This window comes from Pelodiscus sinensis, chromosome 23 (assembly GCF_052426305.1).
Source record: "Pelodiscus sinensis isolate ZL-2025 chromosome 23, ASM5242630v1, whole genome shotgun sequence".
NCBI lineage: Eukaryota > Metazoa > Chordata > Testudines > Trionychidae > Pelodiscus > Pelodiscus sinensis.
In genome coordinates this window covers 16131405-16148808 of record NC_143074.1, presented here as the reverse complement: position 1 = coordinate 16148808, position 17404 = coordinate 16131405, and the positions used below count along the sequence as shown (strand labels likewise).

The following is a 17404-nucleotide window of genomic DNA, read 5'->3' as shown; positions in this document are numbered from 1 at the left end:
GCTGGCACAGGTGTTGCGGGTCTTCCTGACTGTTGTAGGCCTCCCTCTGCCAGACTCCCTCTCAAACTCCCCTGTCTGTAGCTCCTGTCCGCTTTGCTCCCTGGTCGCTCTGCCTCTGGCTTTTGAAGCCTGCTTGCTCAGGCCAGGCCTGCCTTGTTATGCGTTGTTTTTAAAGTTACAGACTAAGGGTACATCTAGACAGCAAGCTTCTTTGATAAGAGAGCATCCACAGCTCAAAATCGGATCAAAAAAGCGATCTGCTTTTTCGAAAGAGAGCATCCAGACTGCATGGATGCTCTCTCGAAAGAAAGCCCTGATTGCTATTCACAGAATGGCCACCAGGGCACGTGTGCTTTTTCGATTGCCTCTTCTTTCAAAAAAAAGTCCCTGTTCTGCATCCACACACGCCTTTTTTCGAAAGAGCTCTTTCAAAAAAGACGTTCTTCCTCGTAATTTGAGGTTTACCAATGTTGAATTTCCCCCCGCCCCGTGTTCTTTCGATTTAATTTTGAACGAACGCGATTGCAGTGTGGACACAGATGAAGTTTTTTCAAAAAAAGGGCAGGTGTTTTTTTTTTTTTTTTTTTTTTTTTTAAATGTAGTCTAGACATACTCTAACATGGTTATGCCTCTGAGATTTATTTCGATCACTTTAACTCAAAGAGTAGTCCCTTGCCTCCTCTGATATTGTTGTGTGATGGGGGAGGAGGGTATTACCCTTCACTTACTTAATGTTACCCCTCTTATCCTCACTAGCTAAACCTCATAGAGTGCTTCAGCAAATTATCCTTGCATCTACAAAGGCTGACCCTTTCTGATTTCTAAAATTAACCTTGTCTTTATTAACCAACTAGCCCATGTTTTAAAATAATAAAGCTAATCCATTTTAACACTTCAATAGCAACTCTTGGGGGGAAAGTACAACTTAAACAGTCTTGTTTCTGTGCTCCAGATTAACCAGGGGATTTCCATGTTTGCTTTATTTTATGTTAATGATGTGGTATGTGATATGCTCCTTGTTTAGCACAGTCCTAATTCTTATCTATTGGTATTTATTTTCCAGATAATTATACTGTAAAATCAGTAGTTTTCTTTCCAGTTTGAGTGTAACAGTTGATTATAAAATAACTTCTAAAATGAGACTTAACACTGGCTCTCGCTTGGAATTAGAGACTTATGTTTCCATTCAGACTGTCAAGCTATCAACATTGCAATATAAAGCTGACCTGAAAACCAGACGATGGCAAATGTCTAGTTTACTTGGGTACTGACAAGGTAACTGGTTTCAACTGTTCAGCCTAGATTTCAGTATTTGCAGAATTCACATTGTGGTAAGATTAAAACCAGGCTTTTTAAGGTTATTTGATCAAAACTAGTCTTTCTATCACAGAAACAGATTTTAATTGGTAATAGTTGCTTATTCAGCACAAATTGATCGGAGATTTGGTAATCTAGTAAATGTTTAATTGGCTTTATATTAATGATGTTAAGAGGTAGGTAATTGGGTAATCATGCAGTCGATACAATTTGTATCGACTACACGATTAGCCTATCAGGGAAGGCACTACACCCTGCTATAGCTCTGCAATTTAAATATAGTAAGAACCAGGCACACAGGCAGCCTAACCCCTACCACATTAAAACTGCAGAGCCTGAATGGGTGTAGCTCCTGGTCCCGGGACTGAGCCAGGCTTGCTCAGTCCTGGTTCGCGCCAGGTCTAGCAGCCTCTGCAGCCAGTCCTGGCTGTCATGGACAGGGGCTGCAGCTGGAACAGCCTCTCCTGACCCCCTGCACTGCACTGGCGGGGGAGGAGGATGTAAGTGGCACTGCAGAGATGGTGCTGGGGGAACCGGCTTTTAAGCTGACTCCCCCCAGCACCGACTACTGCTTTTTCCCCCCCTTGCTGCCTCTGATATAGAGGCAGCAAGTAGGGGGAATGTAAGTAGTTGACTACCTGGTAAGCCTAGGCTTATGGGGTGGTAGACTAATCGACTACTCTTTTACGTCCCTACTTGATACCATATTTTTCCTTGAAGGAACAAAAGTGAGTTTACTCAGAATTTTACAAAACTGAAATGAAAATATCAGAATTTAGTCCTTCAAGGTAGAAAAAGAGGGGAAACTTGTAAATTTTTAGTTTACATACCGCATGATTTAGTATATTGCTTGATTCATGGGTGAGGTTAAAGGGACTTTACAGTTTCCTTTAAGAATACATTACACTGGAAGACAGCTTTTTCTCAGGTGTTATGAAGCACTGTAGTTGCAAGTTGGATAAAGAATGTGATTAAATTTCTCATGTATTTAGCATGGAATACTTCTGGATGAGAGATTAAAAATACATTTTTTCTGACTTGCAAGGCTTGCCCTCCATATTAAGGTGAAGCAATTTCTTTTCTGCTTCTGACAATGAATTGTCTCTGTTTTTTCCCAACAAGGACTGAAGTAATCTCAATATATAAATGAAAGTGCTAACTGTGGGTGTGACTCTGAACCTTGTATCCCACCCAGTTTCTTAATCCTGGATATTAAAGTCCTGATAAAGTTGAGACTGACTGATTCTACTGCAAAACAGTCTAATGGGTAAACAACAGCATCCCATTCTACTGCTTCCCCCATCATAGACTGTGGTCTTCTTGATACTGTTGATTTAGTTCTTGACTTCAAGATAACAGAGCAAGATACTTTCAGTGAGCTTTTTCTCTAGTTTGCTGCTTGTTAGTATTTCATGTTTCATCTTATGTTTTTAAATGCTGAGACTTAACTATTTCTCAAGTAACTTGTTTACCTGTTCCTTACCCATTATGCTAAATGCTTAGCCTGCTACTGTCTAGCTAAATATGATCTCTGACTTTGAGGGTTCCAAACGTAAGATGGCATTTACTCCAGGAAAGTCTTAACACTGTTTGCCACTCTTCGTGTATTCATTAGATTGTGATTTCTGGGCAATAAACCTGGATTCCAGCATTATTTATTGTGGACTCAAGTAGGACAGGATATGTATAAATCTGTTTTGACTCCTTGTCCACTGAAGCTTATCTTTGTCACTTCCTGTTTGTGATGTGCTGTTAACTCTACTTGTTCCCTTTACAAAGTTAGATGGGCTGGCTGTCGACTAAAAAAAATGTGATTTGTATTTTTCACAATTGTACCTATATAGGAGATAAAATTATCCTACCTGTAGCTCATCTATCTTATTTCATGAAAGCCAAACAAGAAATTGGAAATGTCAGTGTGCGGGTTTTCTGCTAGTCTAGTGTTTTTTATACCTTTTAGGTAAATAAAATCATCCTGTCCAATTTAATAAGATTCTGCATGTCTTAATTGGAATGTAGAAAGGCTGACTTAAGATAGTTTACTGGCATTACCTGGGAAGGTTGATAAGAACATAAGACTGGCCGTACTGGGTCAGACCAAAGGTCCATCTAGCCCAGTATCCTATCTGCTGACAGTGGTCAGCACCAGGTGTCCCAGAGAGGGTGGACCAAAGACAGTGATCAAGCAATTTGTCTCCTGCCTTCCCTCTCCAGCCTCTGACAAACAGAGGCCAAGGACACCATTTATCCCCTGGCTAATAGCCTTTTATGGACCTAACCTCCATGAAATTATCTAGCTTCTCTTTAAAATCTATTATAGTCCTAACCTTCACAGCCTCCTCTGGCAAGGAGTTCCACAGGTTGACTACACACTGTGTGAAGAAGAACTTTCTTTTATTAGTTTTAAACCTGCTACCCATTAATTTCATTTGGTGTCCTCTAGTTCTTCTATTATGGGAACTAATAAATAACTTTTCTTTATCTGCCCTCTCCACACCACTCATGATTTTATAGACCTCTATCATATCTCCCCTCAGTCTCCTCTTTTCTAAACTGAAAAGTCCCACTCGCTTTAACCTTTCCTCATATGGGACCCGTTCCAGACCCCTAATCATTTTAGTTGCCCTTTTCTGAACCCTTTCCAAGGCCAAAATATCTTTTTTGAGGTGAGGAGACCACATCTGTACACAGTATTCAAGATGTGGGCATACCATAGTTTTATACAGGGGCAGTAAGATATTCTGGGTCTTATTTTCTATCCCTTTCTTAATAATTCCTAGCATCCTATTTGCCTTTTTGACCGCCGCTGCACTCTGTGTGGAAGTTTTCAGAGAACTGTCCACGATAACTCCAAGATTTCTTTCCTGATTTCTCGTAGCCAAATTAGCTCCCATCATACTGTACGTATAGTTGGGGTTATTTTTCCCGATGTGCATTACTTTACACTTATCCACATTAAATTTCATTTGCCATTTTGTTGCCCAATCACTCAGTTTGGTGAGATCTTCTTGGAAACCCTTACAGTCTGCTTCTGTCTTGACTATTCTAAATAGTTTGGTATCATCTGCAAACTTTACCACCTCACTGCTTACCCCTTTCTCCAGATCATTTATGAATAAGTTAAACAGGATTGGTCCCAGGACTGACCTTTGGGGGACACCACTAGTTACCTTTCTCCATTCTGAAAATTTACCATTTATTCCTACCCTTTGTTTCCTGTCTTTTAACCAGTTCTCAATCCAAGAAAGATGTTGGTTTAGATTTCCTTTGGAGAAAATAAAGAATGGAATTACATTAGTAAATCATGGAGTTATGCATCAATGTATTCAAAATAGGAATCTGAAAGGTTAATGTTAAAACTCAGGATGTTAGATAGCGGGTAATAGAATAGTCAACTTGCTCCATGTCTACATAACCAAGGCAGTGTGCTGCTGTTCAGTAAGCTGCTGTCTGTGATATGCAGGGCTCGACAAATCAGGCAATCTACTCGCCTGTGATGTGTTGATTTTAGCCCAGTGCTGCTGTGCAGCTTCCACGCGGCTGGCAAGCAGGGTTTGCTGCTGCTTGGCGAGCCCTGGTGATATGTTTTTTAAGCAGCAGCATAGGGCAGAAGAGGGAACAAAGAATAATATTTCTTATGTATTAATGGCTTCTTCAGTCTCAGATAATGACTTAATGGGATGGGAAAGAGGAAGGAAGCTGGAAATATTGGCTGGGGGGCTATATGTTGTGAGAAATGATGGGCAAAGGAGGTGGCGAAAGGTAGAGAGACGTCGGTCTTCTCCATGCTTAAAGTTACTCTAACAACCAGATTATAAAATTATCAAGGTTTTGGAGCATAGACCATGGATGAGATTTCTTTCTCTTGTTAGCAACCACCAGAAAATATTTCAAAGCAGGATCGTTATCCCCATTCCACGATCACAAAATATACAGGATTGAGAGAGGAGCACTGAGGAATCACATGGTAACTATGTGGATTCGTTGAAAGACCACTTTCCTGGGACCATTCCTAGCTCTTCCACTGGCCTGCTGGGGCAAGTCATTTCACCCTTCTGTGCCTCAGGTTCTGTAAAATGGTGATAATGATGTAAAGCTGAGATTTTTCCAATGGAATGCAGTACATAAAAGCAATAGGTGTAGATGTACTTTGAGTGCTACAGTGGTGCAGCTGCACTGATGAAGCACTTCAGTGTAGACTACCCTTGCTGATGAGAGAGTTATTCCATTGGTGTATAGTTCAGTGTTTCCCAAATAGAGCTCCATGGAACCCCGGGGTTCCACAAAGTGAAAGTAAGGGTTCCCCTAGAACCCGATCACTCCCCCCGCCCCGAGCCGGTCTTAGGGGACAGACGAGCCGGGCTACCATTTTCAAGGGGCCACCAGCTTTTTTTCCTTGCTTGACAGTTTCCTCCTTCTCCCCCCCTCCCTTTTGGGGAAGGGGTCAACCAGTTTCCCTCAGCAGGTGTGGTGTGTTGTTTTGTAAAGGGTTCCATGGCCAAATAAAATTGGGAAACACTGGTATAGTTAATCCACTCCCCCAAGTGGTGATAGTTAGGTCAACAGAAGATAGCATAAAGTTGACAGTCTAAATCTGTACCGGGATTAGGTTGGCATAGCTAATGCGTCTCAATGGTTTGGATTTTTCACACCTATGAGGGACGTAGTTATGGTGATATAAGTTCCCAGTGTAGACCAGCCAAGGGTCTCTTGATTACCTAGCTGTAGCAGTATATCACTTGCACACCTGTGTGAGAACTAGAACTGTCTAAATGACCATTATACCCAGCCAACAATTTTTTCTCTTTCTATGTAAAATCCAGGAAACTAAATGTCAAAAATGTTGTTCATGTTGCCCAGGAATAGCTTGTGACTTTCCAGAATGTTAAATTCAGCAAAACTCTACGTTTGTGAAATGCAGGAAATACAGAGTCTTGGTAAATGCTAACGCAACTTTAGCTTTGCCTCTTTAAGCAGTGCACAGATACACTTAGGTTACACATCCTCCCACTAAGTCCACCTTACAGTGAATCTGCCCTTGCCCTGTGCTCAAACACTGAGCCTCCTTTCCCAGCACAATATTATAATGTAGTAACTATTACATACCTTTTCACAGCTTCTTCACACTTGAACAGAGGATACCTATCCTTTCCTGTATCCATCATTAGATCCACAGACTGCTCTCCTATCTCAGTTCAGTGCTGACAGTACCTGCAGAAAAGAGGTCCTCAGTGCTTGCTGCTACACCTACACAGTTCTGTATTGGAAATAATGCAAACTGGAGCTACGTGGTACATATGCACCTCTTTCCTTAGATAATATACTTCGGGGACTCCGACCCATGTCTCTTCAATCACAGCCCTCCCAAACTGCTCCAACATCTTCCTCCACCATTCACTACAGCTACATCTAACACTGTGAATACAGCTGAAGTGCATGCATGTTGTTCCCAGTGGCTGTTGCTGGTTCTGGTGAGGCAGAGTTAAGGTAAATGCTCATGCAGCCGTAACTCTGTATTTCCTGGTCTTCAGAAGTTGGAGGTGTGCTGAACTCAATGTTGTGAAAGGGCACAAGTTATCACTGGCCAGCCTGAACTCCTCACTAATAAAGTTTTCTGGCATTTAACCGTGAAAAGGGATATATTGCAGCTCGTGGTAGAGCAGTGCCGAGATCTTTGAGATAGAGAGATTTTTGTTGTTGTTTGTTTATACTTCTGTCTTCCCAGTTTGGTAGGGGCACCAATGAGGAACCTGATGAAGTTTTAACTTGCACATTCACGTAACACGTGCATAAGCCTATAGTGGTAAACAGAATGGCCCAGCAAGCAAATATTGGTGAGCTCCTCTCTATGTTGGATTCTTCATGTCTGCTCGTCCTGGAAGATATAACAGCTGTCTTCAAAGATAACCTCAATTCTGGTATGTACCTCTTAGATGTTAAACTGGAGGGTTGGAGGAAGCTTTGCACAGAAATAAGTAGAACTCTGCACTGATACAAATGTCACCCATGGATACAGATCTCTGCAGATAGACATTGGTATCTGCTGATCTGCGGGGCTCTACTGCACCCAAAAGAGACCAGCATGGAGTTGCTGCTCCTGGGAGCCAGCTCCCTGCACTGGCAGCTCCTCCACAACGTGCTGCTGTACCGCCCCAGCTGTACCACCCTGGATAGGAGATGTGGCTGGGCCCTCCCTCGGAGGGCATAGGGCCTGGGGCAAAACCCTCGCTCCACTGCCCCAGCTGTGGGGAAAAGGGCAACCTCCCACTAGAGGCCCCAACCCTGCTCCATCACTTTCCCCCTTCCCCAGCAATGTGAGCTGGTGATTACCTGGAGGCTGGTGTGGGGTGGCAGCAGGGGTGCCTCCCCAGACTCACTGTGGCAGTGGGAACCAAAGCGGTAGGCAGCATTTTCTGCTCTGCCCCACTGCCCTTTCCCAGCCCGCTGCACTCTGCTTCATTGCAGCGGCAGGAATCAGAGTGCCCTGGGGCACTCCACTTCCTGCTGTTGTGGTGAAGCTGAGTGCCGTGAGTTGGGAAAGGATAGCAGGGCAGAGAACGCTGCTGGGTCTCTCTGGCTCCCGTCACCATGGGTGAGTGCAGGGGGAAGGGTCAGGGAGAGACGACCCCTGCCGCTGCCCCTCTCTAGGCCTCCCAGGTAATCCCCTGGGCCCTGCCCATTGGATGGTTGCAGTATCCGCCTTGAACTGTCCGATGGATGGGACGGTTGGGGACAATAAAGCCACACAGCTAGGAGGAGCTGCTCGTGCAGGGCATTGGCTCCTGGAATGACAGCACCACACTTGTCTCCTTTAGCTGCAGCATCTCCTGGGAGTACAGCTCTGTGGATCCGTGAATGCCGATGTCTATCCACAGATATCTGCAGCTGCGGGTAGATATTTGTATCTCTGCAGGTCTCTAGAAATAAGTAAACAGCTGAAGTTCCCTCTCACATCTGCAAATTTGACTGAAGAAATCCTCTATGTTAGAGGCAGTGATTGCATCAAGGATGTAATGCTCCTTATGTTCCTCTTGCTAAAAGAGATGCTTTTTGGAAGATCTGTTAAACTGTAACTCTTGGTTCTTCAAGACTGCTGTCTTGACCTTTATATAAGGCTACTAGAGTTTTGTGATTTACTAAATAGGGATATCAACGTGTAGTCCACTACATGATTAGTTGATAAGCCGTGGCTTATCTGTTAATCTTATCGACTACATGCACTTCCCACCCCCACCCATCTGCTTCTGTATCAGATGCAGCAACAGGGGAGGGGGGGGGGGGAACAGGAGCCGTTGCCGAGAGGAGCTGACTTTAAGCAGGCTCCCCATGAACACCAGATCTGCTTGCGCTCTCCACACCCTCTGATAAAGAAGCAGCAGCGTGGAGGGTGAGGGTGTCAGGCAGGAGCAGATACATGCGGGGAGCAAAGCACACGTGGGGGCAGAGGCAGTGAGGGGGTTAGGCAGGCAGGAGCCAGTGCTGGGGGGGAGCCGGCATAAAAGCTAGTTTTCCCCCCAGCACCAGCTCTGAGGTGCTGTTTCCCCTCCCTCCTGCGCGGAGCAGGGGAGGATGCCGTGAAGCAGCCCCTGCCCACAGGGTGGACAGGGGCTGCTTCCATCCTGTGCTGTTGCCTCTGTATCAGAGGCAGCAGTGTAGGGTGGCAGGTAGGAGCTGGTCTGCACGGGGAGCTGTTATGTGTGTGTGTGTTAGGTTTTTTTTTTAAATTGGCTCCCCTGCTCCTGCCTGCCACCATGTGCTTCTGCCTCTGATAGAGAGGCAGCAGTGCAGGGTGGCAGGGGGCTCCCGGGAGTGGGGCTGGGAGCGCACTGGCTGCCAGTCCCACTTCTGGGGACTATCAGATAGTTGTGTAACCGGTAAGGTTTCATGCAGTTACATGACTATTCAATTACACGATGGCTTACATCCCTAGTACTAAGTAATATGCACATTCCATGTTGTGAGCAGAGATCATGCTCCCTTTCTACCAAGTATGTCCAAAAAATGAAAGCTTGTTTCATCCACTTCATTTGTATCAAACAATGACGACTTCTTGTGAAATTTTGTTCTGTATTTTGCTTTACAAATCCTTTCCACTACCACTAAGAACATTCCTAAGCTTATCAGTTCCTGGACCCTTTTTACTGAGGAACAGCATCATTGTTGTTAGTTTTTAGGAAGGTTTGTTTTTTCTCTTCCACAATCAGAAAGACAGTTCGGGATGGGAGAATGTAACTGGAAGGTCTCACTTTTAAAAACCTGGGTAACTTCCCAAGGGCGCTTTGTACACACAATTAAAAGAATTGTTGCAGAATTGAACACCATTCTTACAATAGAAAAATGTTGTTCGTTTTAGTTTGCTAGGTGGCTGCACCCCCTGCTTTCTGCGGTCACCAACCCCCTTCTCTCTGGCGACTTTAGTGGCCAGAGAACATGAGAGCTACGCTCACCAACCCCCTTCTCTCAGGGGGCGAGGCTGCAGGAGCAAGCTGGGGGAAGGGTGTCTAGCCAGGGGGGAGAGGGCAGGAGCAGGCTGGGGGTAGATGTCTGGCCAGGTGGAGGGTGTCGGTGGAAGAAGTGAATGAGGGGGCTGAGGATGCAGGGTCTCGGTGGAGGGTGTGAGTGAGAGGGCTGGGGGTGCAGGATCTTGGCAGAGCAGTGAGTGAGGGGGATAAGTTTGTGGGGTCTTGGTGGAAGGGTTGAGTGAACAGGCTGGGAGTGAGGAGGTTGGGACTGTGGGGGGGGTCTCAGCTTGGGGGATATGAGTGAGCAGGTTTGGGATGCGGGATCTCTGCTTCGGAGAGGTGGGGACCACTTACTTGCTTTCATGTGGCTCCCAGCACTGCAGCTCAGGCACTGCCTGCCACTGCTTTTTAGAATCTAGCTAATTTGTTTTACATTAATGGCTTGACTTAAGTCCGATTAATTGAGAACCTTAATTTTCATGCCATTCTATAAATTGAGAGTTTGCCCTCTCCTGTAGTGCTGGCTGTGTTCACTTTGGGTCACCCTACTTCCAAAAAGATATAGCAGACATGGAGAGATTTGCAAGCTAGATAGTGAAAATGATTAGAGACCCAGAAAGATCATGTGTGAAAAGAGACTGAACAGATTGGGACTGAATTGCTAGGGCATGCCAGTACTACACATGTGAATGGATAAGCAGGCACACATTGGGGGTGCCTGTTTCTCATACCATTCCCCCCACCCTGCTGCAGACACGTTTGAAATTCCCCATGGGCACCTAAGACAGGCATGGATTCACTGCCACCCCAGGCCTTGGGTGAGCAGGGTCAGGGTGTAGGAAGTACCGGACACAGCAGGAGCGTACATGCCCATACTGGGGCTGTAGCAACCCTAACCCAGACTATTAACCTTCTCTGGGCGAGGTACCCTCTGCCCCGTCTGTGGCCCCGCCCTCCCTCATTTCCGAAGGTTGCTGAGGCTCCGCCCCTCCCCATTCCTGAGGCTTGCTGAGTTGGGTCATGCTGCCTTGGATCTCTAGCTGGTATTTCCAGAGATAGATGAGGGGCTCCAGCCCTTCCCCTACCCCAGTCCCCAGCTGCTGCCGTCACCATCTCCTCCTCTGTGGCTGCCCTGAATAACTCAGCGGAGCAGCTGCTGCAGGAGGACTCTGCTGCTCCCCTGCAGCCCACTCCAGCACCCTCGGCCCTCCAGGGCCGGGCTAGCATCACTACCAGGCGTTGCACCAGGCGTGGTCCCTCTCCCCTGTGTGTGGCTGTGGTGGTGGCTCCCCCAGGGGATGGTGGAGGGGACCCAACAGCATCAGCTCCTCTCTGGTGGTGCAGCTCCCCAGGGTGTGAAGTGGGAGCCAGAGCTGGAGCAGCCCAGGCCCGGAGGGGACGGTGCTGAGGCTGGCCACAGCAAGCATCTGAGGGCAGAGACAGGCAGCAGTGGTGGCATGAGGGTGCAGATGACCTGATGACATCATTCTGGAAAAAAAATTGTATATGTAAAGCAAGATAACACGTCGTCTTCCTTTTTGTTGCTGACCACACACTGATAGACCGTGGACCTATGCTTGTGAACGCCCTGGTAGATTACTACTTGGAAACCAATTCTCAACAGGCATTGCACATCCTGTCCACACTGCAAGAGCCTCATGAAAAGGTAAAGTAACTTAGTTTTTGGAGAATGTGGAGCATGGAGTTTTAGAGAAACTTCTAAATAGAAGGCTAGGTAAAATTCTGCTTTTCCCCTTTGATGTAGAATCAATTGATATGTTTTATCTGTGTAGTAAGAGTAGATTGGTTTAGAAAAATCTCAAACACAAAACTTAATTTTGTTTCATGTATTATTTAATCTGGGTCTGTGGCTGCAATCAACTTTCCCTATTGATCACAAGAGGAAAAAAATTGCAAAGCTCATAGAAGATCTTTCATACATATCGTTAATCTCTTTTTACTTGCAATGTACAGCTGGTCCTCAAGTTCACGAACGGGTTACGGACCAAACACTTGGCCGTAACTCGAAATGTTCGTAAGTCGGACCCCATTGAGTTACATTGCGACTGCGCTGTTCGTCAGCGCGGGTCGCATTCGTATCTCAGGGACTACCTTTACGACCACTTAATGGGAGGTTTGGTCATAAATGCGAAGGGTCATAAACTCGGGGACCGGCTGTAATTGCTTTATAGCTCATGACAGCAGCTGCTCATTTAATATTAGATGTTACCCATTGAAGGAAGGGGGAAGTGCAACTGTGCAAGAATATGTAGGGATCCTGCAGGCATCTGGGAATTTTTAAATGAATACTTGGCAAAATTAACAGCTGCCTGTTCTGTACTGACCAAATTCTTTGGAGCAGAATGAGTTTTCAAGCACAGTGACAAATTCTGGTTTGAATAACATTTTATTGTTGGTACCACACAGAGAGACTTAATCTGTATCTGAGTTGTACTCACAGGACTGTATACAGTCTGACTCCCTAGACGCACTTGTAAAACTACATTTAATTCCTGTAACTTGTCAAGCATACAGATTGGTGTCTTTTCCTGTTGTTCATCAGGTACCTGCAAATACTCTAATATTTCATTTTCTGCTCCTCTGCCCCTTCACCCAAACTTGGTTTCAGCATCTACTGGACAAAATTAATGAATATATTAGCAAAGCTGCTACCCGTTTACCCACTCTGTCACTGCTGGGCTATGTGATAAGACAACAGCCATCTTGGAAACATAAACTTTCTCAAGGACCTCTCTTGCTTTCTTTACTTAAGTGTCTTAAGGTAAGAACTATGTCAACTCTGTGAGTATTTACCTGTCATAATGTCCCTTACTGTAATAACTAGTGTCATTTACATACATTGGGTGGGAGAACTAAAATGTTAACAAAATAGTAGCCCCCACCTGCATCGCTCCTAGCCTCCACTGGTTAATTAGAACCAGTAAGTATCACCCGTTAAGGGTGGTGGGATTAACTGTTAACATTTCACATCCCTACTATGAACAAACGCCACAGTTGAATGGCTCCCTGAAAACCCTAGGTCTGAATGCCTCTTATTCTTCTAAGCACTACATTTCCCTAAATTGTACAGATTTATATCCTGTGCTTTATAAAAACATGAATAAAGTTAATATACTACTGTTAATATGGGGAGAAAGCAATGTTTTGTGACTTGGCTGGAGACAGAAGTTAAGATTCCTATTTTCTTTTGCTTCCTGTGCCACTAACTTAATGAGAGAACTTAAGCAAGTCACTTGACTGTCTTTGTACTTTCATTTCCCAATCTGATAAATAAGTAGTAATTACATTCTCTGTGTGTACCTCACATGAGTGTTATGAGACTAGATTGAAGTTTGCAAAGCATTTCCAGCTACATGAATACAAGGCACAGAAATCTGCTTAATTAGTTATAATTAAAGTTATGTCTTAGTCATGGATATTTTTAGTAAAAGTCATCGACGGGTCACAGGCAGTAAACAAAAATTCATGATCTGTGACCTATCTATAACTTTCACTAAAAATACCCCTGACTACATCTGTGGGGAGTGGTGGCCTAAAGGAGCGGGGAGGACATGCCAGTTCCGCATAGCTCCCCGGAAGTGGTGACCTGTCCCTCCCTCAGCTCCTGAGCAGCTTGGGCAACTCCTGAGCCAGAGAGCAACTGCCTTGGGGCTCAGTGATTCAAAGGGACTTGAGGTTCTGGCTGGTAACAGAGCCCTGAGCCCTTTAAATTGCTTCTGGGGTGCTGCTGATCGGGTCGGCACTGAGGGCCGGCTGCCCCTTGCATCTGAGGCCTTATGCCTTCCGGGAACATGGAGCCAGTCCCCATCACGACCACCATCTTGCCCAGGAACCCAGCATGTCTGTCAGCTTCCCTGCAGGTATGCTATTTAACTTGCATAGTTATATGGAAAGAGACTTGTATGTATTTAAGAGATGTTAACTTGAGGACAGCTGGGACCTAGTTTTAGTCATCTGCCAACTATGTGGGATACCCAGATCAAATTTCAAATCTCTCGGGCTCTGGTGGCAGAGCCTGTTCAGCTTTAGACAGGCAGAGGTAGGTATTCCAATAGTCGGGGCTTGACAAACTATAGAATCGCCCGTGGCGAGTAGATTTCAGCCGCGCGTCCCGTTTACCGGTGGCGCACGCATGCACAATGAGAGCTGGCGAGTGGCTTTCACCGCCGTTTGTCAAGCCCTGCCAATAGTGGTTCTCTCCATTCAGTCAAGGAATAGCTGTAAAGATTGCCTTTGAAGGAAGTCAATAAAATTCTTCAGCAGGTAAAAGGTTGGAAGACAGGTTAGTAGCTGGAATCCCTGAATTTCTCTTGGGGATCTGCAGGATTAAAGGAACAGGTATAGACAGGGAGCCATCTAGGTTTGGATTAGCCAATCTTAAGTAAGAAGCATGACTGGGGAGTAAATATGCAATGTTCATTGACTACTAAAACTGCATCAGGAAGAAATGAAGCTTTTCCATTTGAATTCTGACTAATACAGTTTTGACTTTATTGCAGACTGACACAGATGTAGTAGTACTCACTACTGGTGTCCTAGTGTTAATAACCATGCTGCCGATGATTCCACAATCTGGCAAACAGTACCTTCATGATTTCTTTGGTATCTTTGGCCGTCTCTCATCTTGGTATTTGAAGAATCCAGGTGAGAGATCTGACTTTGTTGAAAGCATGATTCAGTAGCACCACTACCCTGACTTCTGGTGAACACTTTATCTCGGGAGAGTAGTGGGGGGCTGCAGTTTGAACTCCTGGGGTTAGTTAAATGGGGAACATTAGATACTAAACCACAAAGCTATTCCTTTTCTTTGACAGCTAATGTCTGGATGTTGCTCTGGCATCAGGGTGCTTATTGGCACAACACTCTGAGATGAGGGATTCTGTGATGCTTTAAGTTTAATAGTGCTGTTGCTGCCTCTACTGTCAACGCTATTTGGCAGGAATGTAACCCTTCACACTCAAAGGATATGGATGGGCAGTTAGCTCTAGTAGATGGATGAGGGAGAGAGAACTAACTTTGAACCAGGTGCCAGTTTGGCGGTTCTCCGTTATGAGCGTTGGCTTTGGATGTAGGAATTTCTGGCATTCCTTCTGAACCAGAAACCACTAGGGCTGTAAAGAGTTAACCAATTACCTGTATGCATCAGCCTTACTGGCATGATTACTTGGTAACAGGTTAACCAGCAACTTGGCCTGGCGGAAACAGCCCCCAGCTGTGTCAGGTGGGACGACTGCTCCAGACCAGCTGGAGTGGCCCTCCCACCCACACCCCCTTGAATTGCTTAACCAGTTAAACATCACATTTAACCGGTTATCTGATTAAATGGGATTTTACATACCAAGTTCTTAGGGTCATATAGACAGCAGACACACAACTTCTAGAGTTGTGCTTCAAAAGGGCTTATGGATTGTCATAATGGACTATTACTGACACCAATCAATGTTAAAATGGAAAGTTTAATGCTACCACTACATTAAGGGTTACTAGGGATGTAAATTCCCAATTAAAAGGTTAACTGATTAAACACTGTATTTAACCAGTTAACCTAAAAGTAGACCCCACCTGCGTTGCCCTCTGTGCATGGCAGGCAGGGAGCTGCTCCAAGCACCCATTAAGGTGGTGGGGCTAGCCATTAACATTTCACATGCCTGCTATGAATAAACACCACAGTAGAATACATAGAAGTGTGATTTAAAAGGCCATTTTGGCATTGGCTAATACCGCTGCTCCAATAGACCAGAAAGAGAAGCCTAGCTGTTGCACAATTCAAACTTGTGATACTTTTTCCTGTGGTTATCAGATTTTTATTTGACTTTGAGCTGAAAGGGGAGTCCTTATTGATTTGTTTAGTGCTGAGTCAGTCTTGAAAACTACAGTTGTTGGAAAAATTAACCCTTCCATAAAGGAGCTGATCTGAATAGTAACCACTTTATTTTAAGGCTTAATTATTTATCTTGTATATTTCTGTAGCACCTAGGATCCCTCTTGTGGGCCTAAGGTACTGGATGAACTCAGGATAAAAGGGCAGCCTGAGTGAATACTCCATTTCTGATTTTACTGTTTAGTTCTGCCTCTCCTTTTACACAGATGGTCTTAAACCTTGCAAGGGTATGGTACTTCAAAAGTGTCTTTTGTCTCGAATCAGAACAGGTATCCTTAAAGCACTGTCTCTTAACTTTTGACATTCACTTTTCTGTGATCTCTCAGTGGAATTGATCTTTTCTCTTTTCCAATTCAATCATGTAAAAGGCTCCAACTATTTCCTCTAGGTCATGTGGCAGAGATCTATCTCGTCCATCTCCATGCCAGTGTTTATGCACTCTTTCACCGCCTTTATGGAATGTATCCTTGCAACTTTGTCTCCTTTCTGCGCTCCCACTACAGTATGAAGGAAAACCTGGAGACTTTTGAAGAGGTGGTCAAGGTAAAATATAGCTTATATTTATATCAGCTAAGAAAATTTTTTATTTTATATCTGCAAGACCGTAGTTGCCTGCATTGATTTAATTGGATTCAGAGTACTGTGCAGTGAAACAGGATCATGACAGATTACTGGCAGAATGGAACCTTAGGGGAAGCAAGAACAGTTTTCTAAATGCAAGCAAGTCTGAACAATTAATCTAGCTGCCACACGTGTGTAACTGTCCCCTAAACTTGTAGCCCTTGCTTTGTTGGTGCACCAATTTTTGGAGTTAAGATGGTACAAACTTTTCCTGGGTGAGTTTTGCCCACATGCTCAGGGTTCAGCTGATCACCATATTTGGGGTCGGGAAGGAATTTTCCTCCAGGGTAGATTGGCAGAGGCCCTGGAGATTTTTTGCCTTCCTCTGTAGCATGGGGCACAGATCACAGCTGGAGGATTCTCTGCATCTTGGGGTCTTTAAACTATTTGAAGGCTTCAATATCTAAGATATAGGCGAGAGGATTATTCCAGGAGTGGGTGGGTGAGATTCTGTGGCCTGCATTGTGCAGGGGGTCAGACCTGATGATCATAATGGTCCCTTCTGACCGTAAAGTCTATGAGTCTAAAGTAGGGATGGAAGCGACTAGTTGACTAACAGATAAGCCTAGCCTTATTGGGTAGTTGAATCACTACTCAACTAGTTACTTCCCCCCCTGCAGCAAGGGGAAGGAGCAGGGGCTGGTGCAGTGGGGAGCCACTTAAAAACTGGTTACCCCCAGCACCATCTCCCTGGGGAGCAGGGGAGGCAGAGGTGCAGTGTGGCACTGGGTGCAAGCTAGGAATCAGCTGTCTTGTCTCGTGCCCGGACACAGGGTACGTCTAGACTACATGCCTCTGTCGCCAGAGGCATGTAGATAAGGCTACCAGACATAGGAAAATGAAGCGGCGATTTAAATAATCGCCACTTCATTTAAATTTACATGGCTGCCGCGCTGAGCCGACAAACAGCTGATCAGCTGTTTGTCGGCTCAGTGTGGCAGCCATGTAAATTTAAATGAAGTGGCGATTATTTAAATCGCTGCTTCATTTTCCTATGTCTGGTAGCCTTATCTACATGCCTCTGGCGACAGAGGCATGTAGTCTAGACGTACCCTCAGATGCTGCACCTCTGCCTTTTAAAGACAGCTCTTACTACATTTAA

General features: G+C 45.0%; 1 protein-coding gene across 17 annotated transcripts in view; it reads left to right on the top strand.

Annotated features, from left to right (window-relative positions):
* Window positions 1-17404, top strand: part of TSC1 (TSC complex subunit 1) — a 79142-nt gene that overhangs the window by 22820 nt on the left and 38918 nt on the right. For 7 of the 17 annotated variants that reach the window (XM_075905793.2, XM_075905798.2, XM_075905799.2 and 4 more), the window contains 5 exons: window positions 7043-7235; window positions 11342-11445; window positions 12343-12561; window positions 14300-14444; window positions 16070-16224. In XM_075905793.2, the coding sequence (XP_075761908.1) occupies window positions 7130-7235; window positions 11342-11445; window positions 12343-12561; window positions 14300-14444; window positions 16070-16224 (729 nt within the window). In that variant the 5' untranslated portion in view covers window positions 7043-7129. Of the gene's footprint in view, window positions 1-5189; window positions 5285-7042; window positions 7236-11341; window positions 11446-12342; window positions 12562-14299; window positions 14445-16069; window positions 16225-17404 lie in introns of all 17 variants that reach the window. The other 10 variants (XM_089772950.1, XM_089772949.1, XM_089772948.1 and 7 more) reach the window with 4 other exon arrangements.